At 39.8% G+C, this 16,864-nt stretch overlaps 2 protein-coding genes across 3 annotated transcripts in view; both read left to right on the top strand.

Moving 5' to 3' along the window:
* The first annotated feature begins 2,229 nt into the window (after window positions 1–2,229).
* On the top strand, window positions 2,230–4,548 carry LOC106339331 (4-diphosphocytidyl-2-C-methyl-D-erythritol kinase, chloroplastic). The gene is made up of 11 exons (XM_013778121.1): window positions 2,230–2,445; window positions 2,536–2,631; window positions 2,709–2,777; window positions 2,851–2,955; window positions 3,028–3,084; window positions 3,167–3,367; window positions 3,456–3,548; window positions 3,625–3,724; window positions 3,807–3,906; window positions 4,071–4,156; window positions 4,240–4,548. The coding sequence occupies exons 1-11, from the start codon at window positions 2,293–2,295 to the stop codon at window positions 4,347–4,349; spliced, it is 1,170 nt and encodes a 389-aa protein (XP_013633575.1). The 5' UTR covers window positions 2,230–2,292; the 3' UTR covers window positions 4,350–4,548.
* An 839-nt stretch (window positions 4,549–5,387) lies between these two features.
* The window catches only part of LOC106340730 (dnaJ homolog subfamily C GRV2), a 14,911-nt gene continuing 3,434 nt past the window's right edge, over window positions 5,388–16,864 (top strand). The window contains exons 1-22 of one of the 2 annotated variants that reach the window (XM_013779576.1): window positions 5,388–6,188; window positions 6,341–6,574; window positions 6,690–6,777; window positions 6,890–7,098; window positions 7,360–7,461; window positions 7,535–7,597; window positions 7,731–9,917; window positions 10,067–10,429; window positions 10,595–10,735; window positions 10,939–11,331; window positions 11,444–11,935; window positions 12,420–12,643; window positions 12,745–13,089; window positions 13,229–13,523; window positions 13,814–14,260; window positions 14,350–14,695; window positions 14,783–15,126; window positions 15,226–15,693; window positions 15,788–15,912; window positions 15,999–16,122; window positions 16,202–16,270; window positions 16,350–16,603. In XM_013779576.1, coding sequence (XP_013635030.1) covers window positions 5,763–6,188; window positions 6,341–6,574; window positions 6,690–6,777; window positions 6,890–7,098; window positions 7,360–7,461; window positions 7,535–7,597; window positions 7,731–9,917; window positions 10,067–10,429; window positions 10,595–10,735; window positions 10,939–11,331; window positions 11,444–11,935; window positions 12,420–12,643; window positions 12,745–13,089; window positions 13,229–13,523; window positions 13,814–14,260; window positions 14,350–14,695; window positions 14,783–15,126; window positions 15,226–15,693; window positions 15,788–15,912; window positions 15,999–16,122; window positions 16,202–16,270; window positions 16,350–16,502 — 7,638 coding nt within the window. In that variant the 5' untranslated portion in view covers window positions 5,388–5,762 and the 3' untranslated portion in view covers window positions 16,503–16,603. Of the gene's footprint in view, window positions 6,189–6,340; window positions 6,575–6,689; window positions 6,778–6,889; window positions 7,099–7,349; window positions 7,462–7,534; window positions 7,598–7,730; window positions 9,918–10,066; window positions 10,430–10,594; window positions 10,736–10,938; window positions 11,332–11,443; window positions 11,936–12,419; window positions 12,644–12,744; window positions 13,090–13,228; window positions 13,524–13,813; window positions 14,261–14,349; window positions 14,696–14,782; window positions 15,127–15,225; window positions 15,694–15,787; window positions 15,913–15,998; window positions 16,123–16,201; window positions 16,271–16,349; window positions 16,604–16,864 lie in introns of those variants that run through there. The other variant, XM_013779577.1, reaches the window with a different exon arrangement.

Raw genomic sequence — 16,864 nt, 5'->3', positions numbered from 1 at the left:
TTCAAAATAGTCAAGAACCATTCTCGGAACGCTCTAAAGTTTCAATGGAGTTTCTCACTGAGAAGGACGAAGATCAATGATAACAAGTACTAGATTTCTTCATATGTACACTAACGATTCACAAGAACGAAGGCTGACTAAGCAGAGCAACCTCAACATTTACCCTCCACAGTACTGGTAAATCATTTGTCTTTCACGTATATTATGAAAACAAAAAAAGTAAATTGATATGAAAAAAACTTACAGGTGGCAAATTGTCAAAGAACTTCTAAGGATAACTTCGATGGAAACAAGCAAGGACTACAAAAAGATTGGTTAGTAAATAAATAGGGTTTCAATATATACTATAATTCAAATACAAGACTTATATGAAGCACAAAACACTTTTCTAAATGCACTTATTCAATTAATCCTGTTGCAGGCTTTTTTTTAAAAAAAAAACCTTGCAGGCTATTTATTCCGAAAATGTTGGAAAGTTTTAACATGGTTTAGCAATGCCCACATGGACCCTGAAGTCTACCTGAATGCAAGAAAATTTGATCCTTTTATATGGGATGTAAATTATATTTCTCATCTTGCGTTGTTTGTTCCAAATAATGTTTGTTTCATTTTGAATGTTTGTAGCAAGAACTAACGTAGTATGGACTGATACCAAACGAACTGATAATTGCTTGGTAAGACTCAATTATCAGGAAACATGAATATCCTCTTCTCCGTTAAGCTCTGATGAGATGCTGTTTCATTGAGTTTAATTAGCATTTCTTTTGTTTTAAGCTTCATCAAATTATGTACTCCATTCGATGAAAATAGCTCTTTTATTTTTCATTTGGTATTTAATGTTAATAATATAAAACTCTTTTATCTTAAGGTGTTTCTATAATGGCAATTTTAAAAGCAATTACTTGATTATAAAGTTAGCTCACTGCATTTATAAAATCTTAGTCTGAAAAATAAACATGTTTTAGCACATCATACACATTCTGTTGGATTTAATAAAGCTAATAACAGTCATAATAAATGACTGACAAATTTAATTAAAATAAACTAGAATCTAAATATTAACAAAATCGATAGCTGCCACACTGTATTGTCAATTATCCTCCTCCACAATACGACAGAACAAAATAACTTGGAGTCCTCTGGAAAGTAGACCATTTCACAATATTATTATGTGCTGAGGTGAAAGAATGTGGGCAAGAAAACCATATTTATATATATACATAAATAATCTACAGTCATGTTTTTTTTAGATTTCAAAACTAAACTTAGCAAATGAATGCAATACAATATGATACCCACTGTTATTTTAATACATAGACTATTGTAAACAAAGTGTTACTACGAAATTAAGTTTTTGGAGCGTTTTTAAAAACTAAATAAGCTCAAAAGAATATTTACATAATTCTTTTTTACTCTTTCACTTAAAAATCATTTAGATTGGGGGATTTTTTCAGACGACTCAAATTATATGTTTGTTTCAAATAATACATATATATTCTCTGTTTGCTTTCAAAGTATTATTCAAACTTACATTTATCAAAAAATAATAATATGTGATATACACCGTACTAATCCAAATGGTCAATAATATAAGCTAAGCTTCAAAGCTTTCACACTTATCCAATTACAACTCTCTCATGTGGACAAATGGCAACGACATCAAAAGAAATGAAATACATAAAATGAAATTGTCAGATCATACATTCAAATGTTAATTGACAATAAAAATTGTGATCTTCTAACAAATATTAAACTTTGTGTTATAATTAACCGACATTCCCTGTGAAAAATGTGAAGAGCTGTTTTTCACAATTTAAAGTTAAAACATATAATATTTATTAATACAATTTAAAGTTAATTTTTATTTCCAAAAAACTATTTTTTTGCTCAATAAATACAATATATTTTAATATAAAATAGTTTTATTGTAAACTCATCCGCCTCATGGACGGGCCAACCACTTGTTATATTTATTTTTAACCTTTGCAAAAGTGCAGCTTTCGCCATAATCGACTGAAGTTTATAGATGAGTTGCACGTGTGTGTGTTTTGTCTTCTATTTTTTTTATCAACTACGTGTGTGTGTTTTGTCTTTTGATCTTAAACGTAATATTGATTTCAAATTGGGCCTTAATTTGTTTGGGCCATGTACCAACCATTTTACTCGTTATGGGCTTTAACAATGAGAAAGTGAAAACTATATCATAATAATGAAAAACGAAAAAAAAAAGAAAGAAAACTAGCATAGTGGATTGGACAAAGGAAGAAAAAAACAGGTCGGGAGACAGAGACAATGGCAACGGCTTCTCCTCCATTGACCTCATCTCTCAAATTCACTTCCACTTCTTTCAGAACCAGAACCAGTCTCCCTACTTGTTCATTTTCTCCGAAGCTTCTTCGTCCCCTTCCGAGTTTTTCAGCGAAAGCTTCCAGAAAGCAAGTCGAGGTAACGATTTTTGTTGATTGGCATCTGAATTTGAGGTGATGCTTAGCTGGTCGGGTGCTCATTTATTATATTTGTTTGAGGTGATGCTAGATAGTATTTGATCCTGACGAGAGGCTTAATAAGATTGGGGATGATGTTGACAAAGAAGCTCCCTTGTCAAGGCTTAAGCTCTTCTCACCTTGCAAGGTTCTAAACACAGTTTTTATAGAGTTCTTCTATACATCTCTTGTACTGTATCCTTACCAATCAAATACTCTTTTCAGATCAATGTTTTCTTGAGAATAACGGGGAAACGAGAAGACGGGTTTCATGATTTAGCCTCTCTGTTTCATGTAAGCTCTTCCTCCTAACACAAGTTTTTTTAATCTTTTCCATAATTTCTCATTTTTCCGCATTTTGACTTAGGTGATTAGCTTAGGGGACACAATTAAATTCTCATTGTCTCCATCAAAGTCCAAAGACCGTCTTTCTACCAACGTCTCTGGAGTCCCTGTCGATGCCAGAAACCTGGTGAGATGTCTTTAATGCTTCACCCAGATTGAACAACTGTTTCTAACGGCTGTGTTGTTTTTTTTTTGGCAGATTATAAAAGCACTTAACCTTTACAGGAAGAAAACTGGTAGTAACAAGTTCTTCTGGGTAAGACAATATAACATCATATTTAATAACACTTGTAAAAAAAAAAACTTATTATGTCTCTCTTCTTTTTTTGTATGGAAAGATTCATCTAGATAAGCAGGTGCCTACTGGAGCTGGACTCGGTGGTGGAAGCAGTAATGCTGCAACTGCACTCTGGGCGGCGAATCAGCTCAATGGAGGTCTTGTCTCTGAGAAGGAGCTCCAAGATTGGTCTAGTGAAATAGGATCAGACATTCCCTTCTTCTTCTCGCATGGAGCTGCCTACTGTACCGGGAGAGGTGAGGTATGCCTTTGCTGCTCTCCCTTTTGCGGCATTATTCTTGTTTTCATTATGCTATCTTATTTTATTTTTGCTGAATTATAATCTTAAGATTGTCCAAGACCTTCCTTCTCCTTTTCCTTTTGATCTTCCGATGGTGCTCATAAAGCCCCGAGAAGCATGCTCCACTGCTGAAGTTTACAAAGTAAGAACCTCATGATTAAGTGTTGACTTGTAGAAGCTTCTCTTCATGGGTCTTTGGCTTTTATTTTCTTTCTCAGCGTCTCCGTCTGGATCAGACAAGCAACGTTGATCCCTTAACATTACTGGAGAATGTCACCAACAACGGGGTATCTCAAAGCATTTGCGTAAACGATTTGGGTAAAGAGCTTTTAAATTTCAAGATTCAGTTTAGTACATGTACAAGGATTTTACATTTTCTGCACTTTCTTCACATTTCCAGAACTACCAGCATTTCAAGTTCTTCCATCTCTCAAACGCTTGAAGCAACGTGTAATAGCTTCTGGGCGCGGGGAATATGATGCTGTCTTTATGTCTGGGAGGTATACCTTTTTCTACAACTATATCTGTATATAGAGCCTCATTCATTGAAAATCTTCATAAAATGTCATCTAGTAGTTGAGTATACATACAGAGTACTGTTTGCTAGAATAATGAGAACCTTGGTGCTAAAGTTTTGACTTTGTCTTGCTAATATGCATAACAGTGGAAGCACCATAGTTGGTATTGGTTCGCCAGATCCTCCGCAATTTATATATGACGATGAAGAATACAAGAAGGTCTTCTTATCTGGTATGCTCTTTACAAGTAGTGGTTTCTCTTCTTCTGTATTTTGTAACATGTGAAGAACTAAATTCCAAGTAAACTCATTGCAGAAGCAAACTTTATGACTCGAGAGGCTAATGAGTGGTACAAAGAACCTGCGTCCGCAACTGCTACTACTTCTTCCTCTGAGTCTCGCCTAGAAATTCCCAATGAGATGTAACAAGTTTATGTCCAAATGATTTTTATTTTTTTTGGATTTCGTTCTCTCAAATTTTTATTACTGGTCTCATATTCTTAAAAGTCTGAGCTTGTCAAGCGTATCATCATTTTCAAGAGAAAACAAGAATGTTGTAGTATCATTTGTATATTAAAAGATTACTAAAATTGCACAAATGCAACAATAAAAAAAAGGTTATGCATGGTGAAAAAACTCATTATGAATGTTTGTCTAGTTAGATTGTGAATGATAATTTTTTTAAAAAGAGAGACAGTTGATAGGATTCATATACGTTACAGTATATCTTCTATTGTAAAGTTTTTAGGCGGAGCTGGCATCGGCCGAAAACTCTTAGCCGCCGGCTCATCCCGATGGTACCCGTAGCGAGTGGAGTATATCTTCTATTGTAAAATTACATTTGTTGATAGATATAATTCAAGGAACCACTATAAGCATTTATGTACCTGACGAATAACATTTTTTCATTGAATGGTCGTAATTTATTTTCCATTGATTTCTTGTGTTTTGATACAGTTTCAGTTTTTTGTCCACTTTTTTTTTTTATTAAAATAATATTTTTTACCCGGAGATACAAAGTATGTATATATCTATCTGTTAACATTCATTTTGTTTTCCGAAACGTTCAAGATCGGAAAGGCTTCCGGTACTTAGCTGTTGATTCCACTTAAACGCTTATCTTTATCTCTGTCAGAATTGCACACAATTATATGGCGAACTGGCAGATTAAATGTTGAGATAAAAATTGGTCTTAACGAAATGAACAAAATCACACGAAAATCGTATCATAAAAAAGAAGGAGCTGGAAATGTAGAGATTAAATAAAAGTAAGGTTGTGAAAGAAAGAGGAAAAATCATTTTTGTATCGAAGTAAAAAGAAAAAATAAATGGCAGAGATCTAGATGGCACCGGAGATAGGGAATGTGACAGACATGACCACCTCAACAAAAGTCGTCAAAGTGTTAAAAACATGAGACAATAACAATAATAATAATAATAATAATAATAATAATTCGCGACTCTTTCTTCTTTCTTCTTTCTCCATCGTCCCTCTTCTCTCAGATCGCAAAATTTCGCCGATCCGTGACCCCAATCTTCCAGAAGATCGGAGGCAGTTAGCCTCTTCGCGATTTTATCTTTATTTCGTGTATGAGAAATTAGGGTTTAAGCTTGTCCGTTTTGATCACATCTCCAGCCAGCCAGCCAGCCCCGGTGGCTTTTCTCCAAACCAAGTAAAAAGAGCTGGGGGCGAATCAGTCCCGATCCCGCCATTATCCTGGCGTCGCCGATCACACCAGGCTAGGATTCTGGGATTTCCTCCGTCCTCTTCTAGGCAACCCCCCTCGCACCCACACCTTACAGTTCATCGATTCCGTCGGATCCGATCGCAGCAGCGCCATGGACTCCTCCGTCTCGAGAGGAAACGTCGCCGCCGCGGAAGAGCCAGAGTATCTCGCTAGGTACTTTGTGGTGAAGCACTCTTGGCGCGGCCGTTACAAGAGGATCCTTTGCATCTCCAACGCGGGAATCGTCACGCTTGACCCCAACACCCTCGCGATTACTAATTCTTATGAGACTGGGAGCAATTTCGACGGGGCTTTGCCCTTGATTGGAAGGGACGACAACGCGGATACTGTTGGCGGTGAGTTTACTATCAGTGTTAGGACCGATGGGAAAGGCAAGTTTAAGGCTATGAAGTTCTCGTCTCGGTACAGAGCGAGCATTTTGACCGAGTTGTATCGGCTTCGTTGGAGCCTGATTAGACCCGTGGCTGAGTTTCAGGTGCTTCACCTTAGGAGACGTAACGCTGAATGGGTTCCATATGTAAGCACACTCCCTGAATGGTTTCGGACTAGGCCTTTAGCTGTTCAACATAGTTTAAAGTTGCAACTCTTTGTAAAAAAATTGCCTTCTTTTTTTTTACTATTCCAATCATTGAGCTTTTGTTATTAACCGAAATTACTTTTGATCTGCAGAAATTGAAGGTCACCTATGTTGGTTTGGAGCTCATCGACTCAAAGTCTGGTGATTCACGCTGGATTTTGGATTTCAGAGACATGGGTTCCCCAGCCATTATTCTTCTCTCTGATGCATACCGGACAAAATCTACCGACTCTGCTGGGTTTGTCCTGTGTCCCATGTATGGGAGAAAGTCAAAAGCTTTCAGAGCTGCCCCCGGGACAACAAATTCCTCCATTGTCGCAAGTTTGGTACTAATGTGATCCTTGGACATTGTTAAATCTTGTGAATGCTTTCGAATTGCTTTAATATTTAGTTAGGCGATGCAACATAGAAAATTGATGTTTGTAAATTTCATCTTTGCAGGCTAAAACCGCCAAGTCAATGGTTGGGGTGTTCTTGTCAGTCGATGGTTCTTTATCCCTGACAGCATCCGATTATATGACACGCAGGGGTACTTACAACCTCTCTTGCTTATGTGTCTTGTATAGTTCATCTGTCTTTTCTTAATCTTGTTTTTTAGTTTCTTTTGATCGCCACAGCTTATTCTAAACTTTACGATGCAGCTAAAGAGGCAGTTGGAGCTGAAGAAACTCCTAATGGGTGGTGGTCTGTTACTAGATTGCGATCTGCTGCTCATGGAACTTTAAACATGCCTGGACTAAGCTTGGCAATTGGTCCTAAAGGAGGACTTGGTGAACATGGTGATGCTGTACCCCTTCAGCTAATTCTTACCAAGGCCTCTCTTGTGGAGAGACGAATAGATAACTATGAAGTAAGTTGGCAACGCATTTTTGACATAATTTTTTATATATGACTAGTTTCTACTGCTTTGCTTTCATTGTTTTATTAGATATTCTTTTCTGTTATCTCAAAACCTTTCCATGATATGGCCGTGCCTTTAACTGAACATAAGTCAAGTAAGTTGCAACTTTTTAGGTGACTTGGTAATACTGAAAATGTCTAGGAAGAAGTTTACTTGTTCAGTTTGGTTTTGTCCTGTCAAATTCCGAGAATACTGCTTAGATTTGTGCAGGTTGTTGTCTTTCGTCCTCTATCTTCAGTAAGTTCACTTGTCCGGTTCGCAGAGGAGCCCCAAATGTTTGCTATCGAGTTCGGTGATGGATGTCCAGTACATGTGAGTTTGTTCTAATTCTATGCAACATATTTATTTCCTGATTATAAGCTAACCTCTGTGCCACATATTTTAGGTCTACTCGAGCATATCCCGAGACAACCTACTTGCAGCAATTCTTGATGTTCTGCAAACAGAAGTACGTAGAGTTATCATTTTTAGAAATAGATATGTTTGACATAAACAATTATTTTTTTCATATATGTATATGTACTTTGCTTTTGTTGCACCGGTAGAGCAGTATATTAATAAACGAGGGAAATATGATGCAGGGACAAGCCCCAATACCAGTATTACCAAGGCTTACCATGCCAGGTCATCGGATTGATCCTCCTTGTGGAAGAGTTAGTTTGATCTCTGGACCACAAAATCTTGTTGCTGATATGGAAACTAGCTCTCTACATCTGAAACATTTAGCTGCTGCTGCGAAAGATGCTGTTGCCGAAGGTGGATCGGTTCCTGGTTGTAGGGCTAGACTATGGCGTAGAATAAGGGAGTTCAATGCTTGTATCCCGTATACAGGTGTGCCGGCCAATATGGAAGTCCCTGAGGTGACTTTGATGGCATTGATTACAATGCTCCCATCAACTCCAAATCTCCCTATTGACGCCCCCCCTTTGCCAGCTCCTTCACCGAAAGCAGCAGCAACTGTCATTGGCTTTGTTGCATGTTTGCGTAGGTTGTTGTCCTCCAGGACTGCAGCATCCCATATTATGTCTTTTCCTGCTGCTGTTAATAGGATAATGGGTTTACTTAGGAACGGTTCTGAAGGCGTGGCTGCTGAAGCTGCCGGGCTTGTTGCATCCCTTATAGGTGGTGGGTCAGCAGATCTAAGTAGTGCACCAGATTCCCGAGGAGAAAAACATGCGACTATCATGCATACCAAGTCGGTTTTGTTTGCTCAACAGGGTTATGTAACGATCCTGGTTAATCGATTGAGGCCCACATCAGTCTCACCTTTGTTTTCGATGGCGATTGTTGAAGTCTTTGAGGCTATGGTTTGTGATCCACATGGAGAGACTACCCAATACACTGTTTTTGTAGAAATGCTACGCCAAATAGCTGCCCTACGACGCCGTTTATTTTCACTCTTTGCGCATCCTGCTGAAAGTGTTAGGGAAATCATTGCTGTTATAATGCGTACAATAGCCGAAGAAGATGCAATTGCTGCAGAGTCAATGCGTGATGCTGCTTTGCGCGATGGTGCTTTGTTGAGACATTTATTGAATGCATTTTCCCTTCCTGCCAATGAACGCCGTGATGTAAGTAGGCAGCTTGTTGCACTCTGGGCAGATTCTTACCAACCAGCTTTGGATCTACTGTCTCGAGTACTGCCACCCGGGCTTGTTGCATATCTGCATACACGTCCTGATGATGTTCTCGACGATACAAATCAAGAAGGATCATCAACGAATAGGCGGCATAAAAGATTACTTCAGCAGAGAAGAGGTCGCATAGCAAGAGGAACGGGTGCTGAAGATTTTCCTCTTCCCCTTGGTAACAGTGTTGAGACTGGTGATGCACCAAAGTCCGAGAACTTTCAAAGGCCTGCTGTAGAAACTTCCTCCGAAACTTCGAATCCGCAGGCCTCTGCTTTTCCAGGTGCTGACAGTACTACAGCAGGGGTTTCACAAAATGGGTATCCAGCATTTACTTCAAATTCGACAAATGCAAATGGGAATGAGCAGCATGATACAAGTTCATCCAATCTGGTTGGTTCTGAACCAAACTTGCATGGTATCCAGAATCCAGTTCTTCCAGCACCTGCTCAAGTTATTGTAGAAAGTACACCTGTAGGTTCGGGAAAGCTACTTCTAAATTGGCGTGAGCTTTGGCGAGCCTTTGGCCTTGACCATAATCGTGCAGACCTCATCTGGAATGAGCGTACAAGGCAAGAATTAAGGGAAGCTTTGAAGGCTGAGGTTCGCAACCTAGACGTTGAGAAAGAGCGCACCGAAGATATTTCCCCAGGATATGTGGCTGTGGAGTCCACAACTGGCCAGGGGACTATCCCACGTATATCTTGGAACTATTCCGAGTTCTCTGTTAGTTATCCTAGCTTGTCTAAAGAAGTTTGTGTTGGTCAATATTATCTCCGCTTATTGCTTGAGAGTGGGAGCGCTGGCAAGGCACACGATTTCCCTCTCCGTGATCCAGTTGCTTTTTTCAGGGCACTCTATCATCGCTTTCAGTGTGATGCTGATATGGGGCTAACTGTTGGTGGCGCTGTTCCAGATGAATTGGGTCCATCAGGCGATTGGTGTGACCTGAGTCGGCTTGATGGTTTTGGTGGAGGGGGAGGAGCGTCTGTTAGGGAACTTTGTGCAAGAGCGATGTCCATTGTCTATGAGCAACATTACAGGCTAATAGGTCCTTTTGAAGGCACTGCACATATTACAGGACTTATAGATAGGACAGATGATAGAGCATTGAGGCATCGCCTGATTCTTCTCTTGAAGGTATCATAGATTATAAAAGATAGCCTTTCCCAGTTTTTAAAGTTAATTTTTAGGTCGTCATATACAATATTGTCTTCATATAGTTAGACCACTTAGAGTATCGATCTCTTTTCAAGATTTGTTGCTTACTTTTTTTCTCGTACATGCAGGCTTTAGTGAAGGTCTTGTTAAACGTCGAAGGTTGTGTTGTTGTTGGTGGTTGTGTCCTAGCCGTAGATCTGCTGACGGTGGTTCATGAAAACTCGGAAAGGACTCCTATTCCATTACAGTCAAATTTAATTGCTGCTACTGCATTTATGGAACCACCTAAGGAATGGATGTACGTTGACAAAGGTGGTGCAGAAGTTGGACCTGTTGAGAAAGACGTCATCAGAAGCTTATGGTCTAAAAAAGAGATTGACTGGACAACAAAGTGTCGGGCTTTTGGAATGTCAGACTGGAAGAAATTGCGTGATATCCGTGAACTTAGGTGGGCAGTAGCTGTCCGAGTTCCAGTCCTCACACCCACACAGGTGAAACTATGGATTACTTTATGTGTGTGGCTTGCTTTTTACCATTGATTTTATCATCTTAAACTTTTCAAAAAAAATATACTTTTCATGTCCATTCCGTTGTTGTCTGTTCTCATTCTGACATGTTTATGCAAGACTCAATCTAATTGGTGAAAGACTACTCAGGTAGGGGAGGCTGCATTGTCCATATTGCATAGCATGGTTTCGGCTCATTCAGATTTGGATGACGCAGGAGAGATTGTAACTCCAACACCAAGAGTAAAACGTATCTTGTCTAGCACACGTTGTCTTCCTCACATAGCTCAGGTAATGCCTTCTTTCTCTGCTCTTGTTTTCCCCTATTTCGTAGCATCTGAGAGAGAAGTTGCAACATAAGTCCGTATTTGAATCTTGCACAGTTAGCTTTCCTCCACTCTAAAACTGAGAGTTGAGACTGCATTACTTTTAATTATCAACTAAAATCATTATAATTCGTTGTTAATCTGATGGTTTTCCAAATTTTGGAAAAGGCTATTCTTTCTGGGGAACCAGCTATTGTGGAGGCCAGCGCTGCTCTTTTGAAAGATGTTGTTACCAGAAACCCTAAAGCGATGATACGCCTATACAACACCGGTGCCTTTTACTTTGCCCTTGCTTACCCTGGATCCAACCTATATTCAATCGCACAACTCTTCTCGGTCACCCATGTGCATCAAGCATTTCATGGTGGGGAAGAAGCTACTGTTTCCTCCTCACTGCCCCTTGCTAAGAGAAGCGTATTGGGTGGTCTTCTCCCCGAGTCCTTATTATATGTGTTAGAGCGTAGTGGACCGGCTGCGTTTGCAGCTGCCATGGTATCTGATTCCGATACTCCTGAGATTATATGGACACATAAAATGAGAGCAGAACATCTTATATGTCAGGTATTTTATATATATCTTGCTGCGGGCTGTAGGTCATTTTCTTTTGATTATTATTTGTAAACTAATATATTTTTTTATCTTTGAGTTTTGATTTATCGTTTTCTCTCCTCAGGTTTTGCAGCATCTTGGTGACTATCCCCAGAAACTGTCACAGCACTGCCACTTTCTGTATGATTATGCTCCCATGCCACCTGTTACATACCCAGAACTTAGAGATGAGATGTGGTGTCATCGTTATTATCTCAGAAATTTATGCAATGATATTCGATTTCCAAATTGGCCAATTGTTGAACATGTTGAGTTTTTACAATCATTACTCGTGATGTGGCGCGAAGAGTTGACAAGGAAACCCATGGATCTTTCTGAAGAAGAAGCTTGCAAAATTCTGGAAATATCCCTGAATGATGTTTCAAGTGATGACCTAAACGGGAGGGGTCAAGTTGAGTTAAATGAGACATCTAATATATCCAAACAGATCCAAAACCTTGATGAAGATAAACTGAAGCGCCAGTATAGGAAACTTGCGATGAAGTATCATCCTGATAAGAATCCAGAAGGAAGAGAAAAGTTTCTGGCCGTTCAAAAAGCTTATGAATGCCTACAGGTACGTCAACCAAATTTTGATCATTGTCTGTATTTGAGATTTCTTTCAATTATGTGTCTAGCTTAGCATCATAGTCTGCTATTATACTTCTCTTTTAGAGCATTGGCGCATCTGCTTATATGTTGGAAAGTGCTAACATCTTGGATACTAGCAAATAATTCATGTTCAAGTCAATTGATAAATGCTAGACGTAGTAATTGCCTTGCGTCTTTCTTTAGTAGAGAAAATGGTGGTCAACTTTTTTTCATTTTTGGTGTTTGTACGACAAACTTGTCTATTAATCGGGAGTATGTGCATAACATTCTTATCTAATTTGCAATTTATGAGCATGCTCAACTTTTAGCTTAAAAAGACCAGTGTTTCTTCAATCTATGAAACTCTTGTTTTACTCAACTCCATACTATAATCTAGTGTTATATTTGATTTTTCTGGAACTAGTTTTTAGATTTTATTATACTAAATTCTTCCATTCTTCTACTTATAGGCAACAATGCAAGGACTGCAAGGTCCTCAACCTTGGAGGTTGCTGCTTTTACTGAAAGCGCAGTGCATCTTATATCGGCGTTACGGACATGTGTTGCAGCCTTTCAAATATGCTGGCTACCCAATGTTACTTGATGCAGTTACAGTGGACAAGGAGGATAACAACTTTCTGTCTGACGATAGAGCCCCTCTCCTTGTTGCAGCATCTGAGCTTGTTTCATTAACGTATTTCTCTTGCTAAAATTTTGCAGTTTTAATTTTGTTCATTTTCATGCCTTCAAAGTTATCGTTTTACCTACTTCATTTTCTTGTATTTACCATGTCAGCTGTGCTGCATCGTCATTGAATGGTGAAGAACTAGTGAGAGATGGTGGTGTGCAGCTTCTTTCGACTCTTCTTACCCGCTGCATGTGTGTGGTTCAGCCAACAACTTCACAACACGAACCAGCTGCAATCATTGTCACAAATATAATGCGTACATTCGCTGTAATAAGTCGGTTTGAGGGTGCAAGGGCTAGAATTCTAGAGTTATCCAGTCTGATTGAAGACATTGTGCACTGCACGGAATTAGAACTTGTGCCTGCAGCCGTTAATGCTGCTCTTCAGTCTATTGCCAATGTTTCCGTCTTCCCCGAGCTTCAGCAGGGTCTGCTAAGGGCCGGTGCCTTATGGTGAGTTGTTTTCTTTCTCTTTGTTGTCGTCAATATGTTCTTGTTCAGTTATATTTGACACGAACTTTTTTTAGTCTTTATTACACTCAATTGTACCTTTGCTTGTGTATAACAAATGGCTGTGCGTCTGTTCGATCAGGTACATTCTCCCATTATTACTACAGTATGACTCAACTGCAGAGGAATCAAATTCCGTCGAGTCTCACGGGGTTGGAGTTAGCATTCAAATCGCCAAGAATGAGCATGCCGTACAAGCATCACAAGCCCTATCAAGGCTTAGTGGACTGTGTGCAGATGAGGGTTTGACACCTTACAATGCAACTGCGGCTGATGTTCTCAGAGCATTGCTGACTCCAAAGCTTGCTAGTTTATTGAAAGATGAAATTGCCAAAGATTTGTTGACCAAACTTAACACAAATTTGGAGACACCAGAGGTAAATGTTTATCGTTTTCTGAATTTTTAGTCTGACCAGCTTAAAAATATTGAAATGAGTGGTTCATAAGCATTTTCAAATTTCCATGTACATTTGGTCTATACTTAGTTTAAGATTTGTCACTCTCATATTTAAATATATGTTTGATGTCACCATATTGCTGAACTTTCTATTGTTAAGATTCTCTCTATATGCACATATGAAAACTTGCTGAACACTTCACTGAGTTTTAAAAGGATGTTGAGGTTTTGGCTGGATAGACTGTGACTGTATCAAATTTTGTTTCACAGATAATCTGGAACTCTGCAACTCGATCAGAGCTTTTAGATTTTGTGGATCAGCAACGTGCCTGCCAGAGCCCTGATGGTTCATATGATCTGAAAACTGCACAATCTTTTGCATATGAGGCACTGGCGAAAGAGGTCTATATTGGCAGTGTTTACTTGAAGGTGTATAATGATCAACCCGACTCAGAAATCAGTGAACCAGAAGTATTCTGCAATGCTCTAATCGACTTTATATCATCGTTAGTGCATACTGAGTTGCCCTCGGTTTCTGAGGACCAAAACTTGATTGAGGACAGCAGCTCATCTATTGAAACTCCGGAACTTGAAAGTACTGTCGCAGAACCCTCACTGGTTGAAGGACATTCCGATCATCAAACGTCAGCTGAGGGAATGAAAATGGAAGGGAAATCTCTGATTGATAACCTCCAATTAGCTTTGACTGCTCTTCAGGTACTCATATGCAACATGTGAATGCATAGCTAGAAAGAAGTCAGCATGTCTGACCTTTTATTTGGTTTTTTTTGTTTGTGTTTGTGTAGAACTTGCTTACAAAGTATCCAGATCTGGCTTCAGTGTTTTCGTCTAAGGAGAGATTATTACCGCTCTTTGAATGTTTTTCAGTACCCATTGCATCAGAAACTGATATTCCGAAACTGTGTCTGAATGTTCTATCTCGTCTTACGGCTTATGCTCCTTGCTTGGAGACAATGGTATCTGATGGATCTAGTCTTCTTCTCCTCTTGCAAATGCTTCATTCTGCACCTTCTTTTCGCGAGGGTGCTCTCCATGTTCTTTATGCTCTGGCAAGCACACCGGAACTTGCTTGGGCTGCTGCAAAACATGGTGGTGTAGTATACATTCTGGAACTTTTATTGCCTTTGCAAAGTAATGATTCTTAACTCTTTTTTCTTTTTCCCAATTGCTTCCTAATTGCATGCAATGGCATCCATGACACAAAATGATCTTGTGCAGAAGAAATTCCCATTCAGCAAAGAGCTGCAGCGGCTTCTTTGTTAGGGAAGCTTGTCGCACAACCAATGCATGGGCCTAGAGTTGCTATCGCGCTAGTTAGATTCCTTCCAGACGGTCTTGTATCCATTATCCGTGATGGACCGGGAGAGGCTGTTGTACATGCTCTTGAGCGGACCACAGAGACTCCAGAACTTGTGTGGACACCAGCAATGGCTGCATCCTTATCTGCACAGATTGCGACCATGGCATCTGACCTTTATCTTGAACAACAGAAGGGTTGTGTAATTGAATGGGATGTACCCGAGCAATCACCTGGTCAACCAGGAATGAGAGACGAACCACAGGTTATCTCTTATTTATTTAAACTGATACATGAATCATTGCAGTAGTGAAATAGTTCTTTTGTGTGGAAGCATAATTCGTAACGCAAGCTATCTTTGTAGGTTAGTGGAATCTATGTCAGGCTTTTCTTAAAAGATCCCAAATTTCCTTTGAGAAATCCAAAAGGATTCTTGGAAGGACTGCTGGAACAGTATTTGTCAGCGATGGCGGCAACACATTACGAACAACATCCTGTTGACCCTGAGCTCCCTCTCCTTCTCTCTGCTGCATTGGTTTCTTTGTTGCGTGTGCATCCTGGACTTGCTGATCACGTAGGAACTCTAGGGTATGTCCCCAAACTTGTCGCTGCTGTGGCGCATGAGGGCAGGCGGGAAACGATGTCTAGAGGAGAAGTGAAGGATGAAGAAATTGGCTCTGATGGAGCGCAAGAGACGGGCGAGCCCTCAGCACTACCTGGGCAAACTCCTCAAGAACGTGTGCGACTTAGCTGCTTACGTGTTCTACATCAACTAGCCGCTAGTACCACCTGTGCGGAAGCAATGGCTGCAACTAGTGCGGGAAATGCCCAGGTTCACTACTATATTCACTCTCTTACTAAGCACATGATATTAGTGGTTAAAACGTTGTGACATTGTAATGACTCTCAAGTCGATTGAACACCAGGTGGTTCCACTTCTGATGAAAGCAATAGGATGGCTTGGTGGGAGCATTTTAGCACTTGAGACACTTAAGCGTGTTGTTGTTGCTGGAAATCGAGCAAGAGATGCACTTGTTGCGCAGGGTCTAAAGTGAGTCATACTTTTAATTTATAAGTTGGTCTTTGGTGGTCATGAAACCTAGGTTAATACAACACTAAAACGTGAGAAATTGGTAGGGTTGGTCTTATTGAGGTGCTTCTTGGGCTGCTTGACTGGAGGACGGGGGGAAGGTATGGGCTCAGCTCTCACATGAAATTGAATGAATCGGAAGCATCTATCGGGCGGGTGCTTGCTGTTGAGGTTGGTATCAATTTGTTGATAAAGGTTAGTTCTCTTTTAAATTTGTTATTGATGAAATAGTTTTATTATCTTCGTATAGGTGCTGCATGGTTTTGCAACAGAAGGGGCCCATTGCTCAAAAGTGCGTGAGATACTTGACGCTTCGGAAGTAAGTACTGTTGTGAACATCAACGTCTTGTTCAGATTTGTTCTGTAAATATTAATGCAAGTTGTTGAATTGATGACAGGTGTGGAGTGCATATAAAGACCAAAAGCACGATCTCTTCCTCCCATCGAACACGCAGTCAGCGGCGGGAGTGGCTGGGTTTATCGAGAGCTCATCCAACAACAGTCTCACTTACGCGCTTACTGCTCCACCTTCTTCTTCTTCGTCACCTTGACCATCTGTGTATCCTTCCTTTTTGTAAAGTCACATCAGTTTCCTTTTCTTGCTTCTTTCTACTGAGAAGATATTGTCGTTTGTAAATGTTTGATGAGAAATGTTCGTACGGGATTCAGTTGATCGGAATGATGAACTTCAAGATGGGTGACTAAAGACGTTTTTATTAGAATCCGACAAAGGGTTACAAGATTGATGGGAAATAAGGAGACAAGATTTGAGGTCTAAGCAACAAGATCAGAATGATCGTTTAGAAACCCTAGATCTAGCCGCTTAGTGTGTAGGTTGTCCAAAAGTCCTTTTGCTCGTTGCCTCCTCCTCCCCTCTTATAGTGCCTCTGTTCGTGATGCCCTAATCGCACTT

This window comes from Brassica oleracea, chromosome C4 (assembly GCF_000695525.1).
Source record: "Brassica oleracea var. oleracea cultivar TO1000 chromosome C4, BOL, whole genome shotgun sequence".
NCBI lineage: Eukaryota > Viridiplantae > Streptophyta > Magnoliopsida > Brassicales > Brassicaceae > Brassica > Brassica oleracea.
The sequence above is the reverse complement of the archived record's forward strand: the minus strand, read 5'-3'. Positions and strand labels throughout refer to the sequence as shown.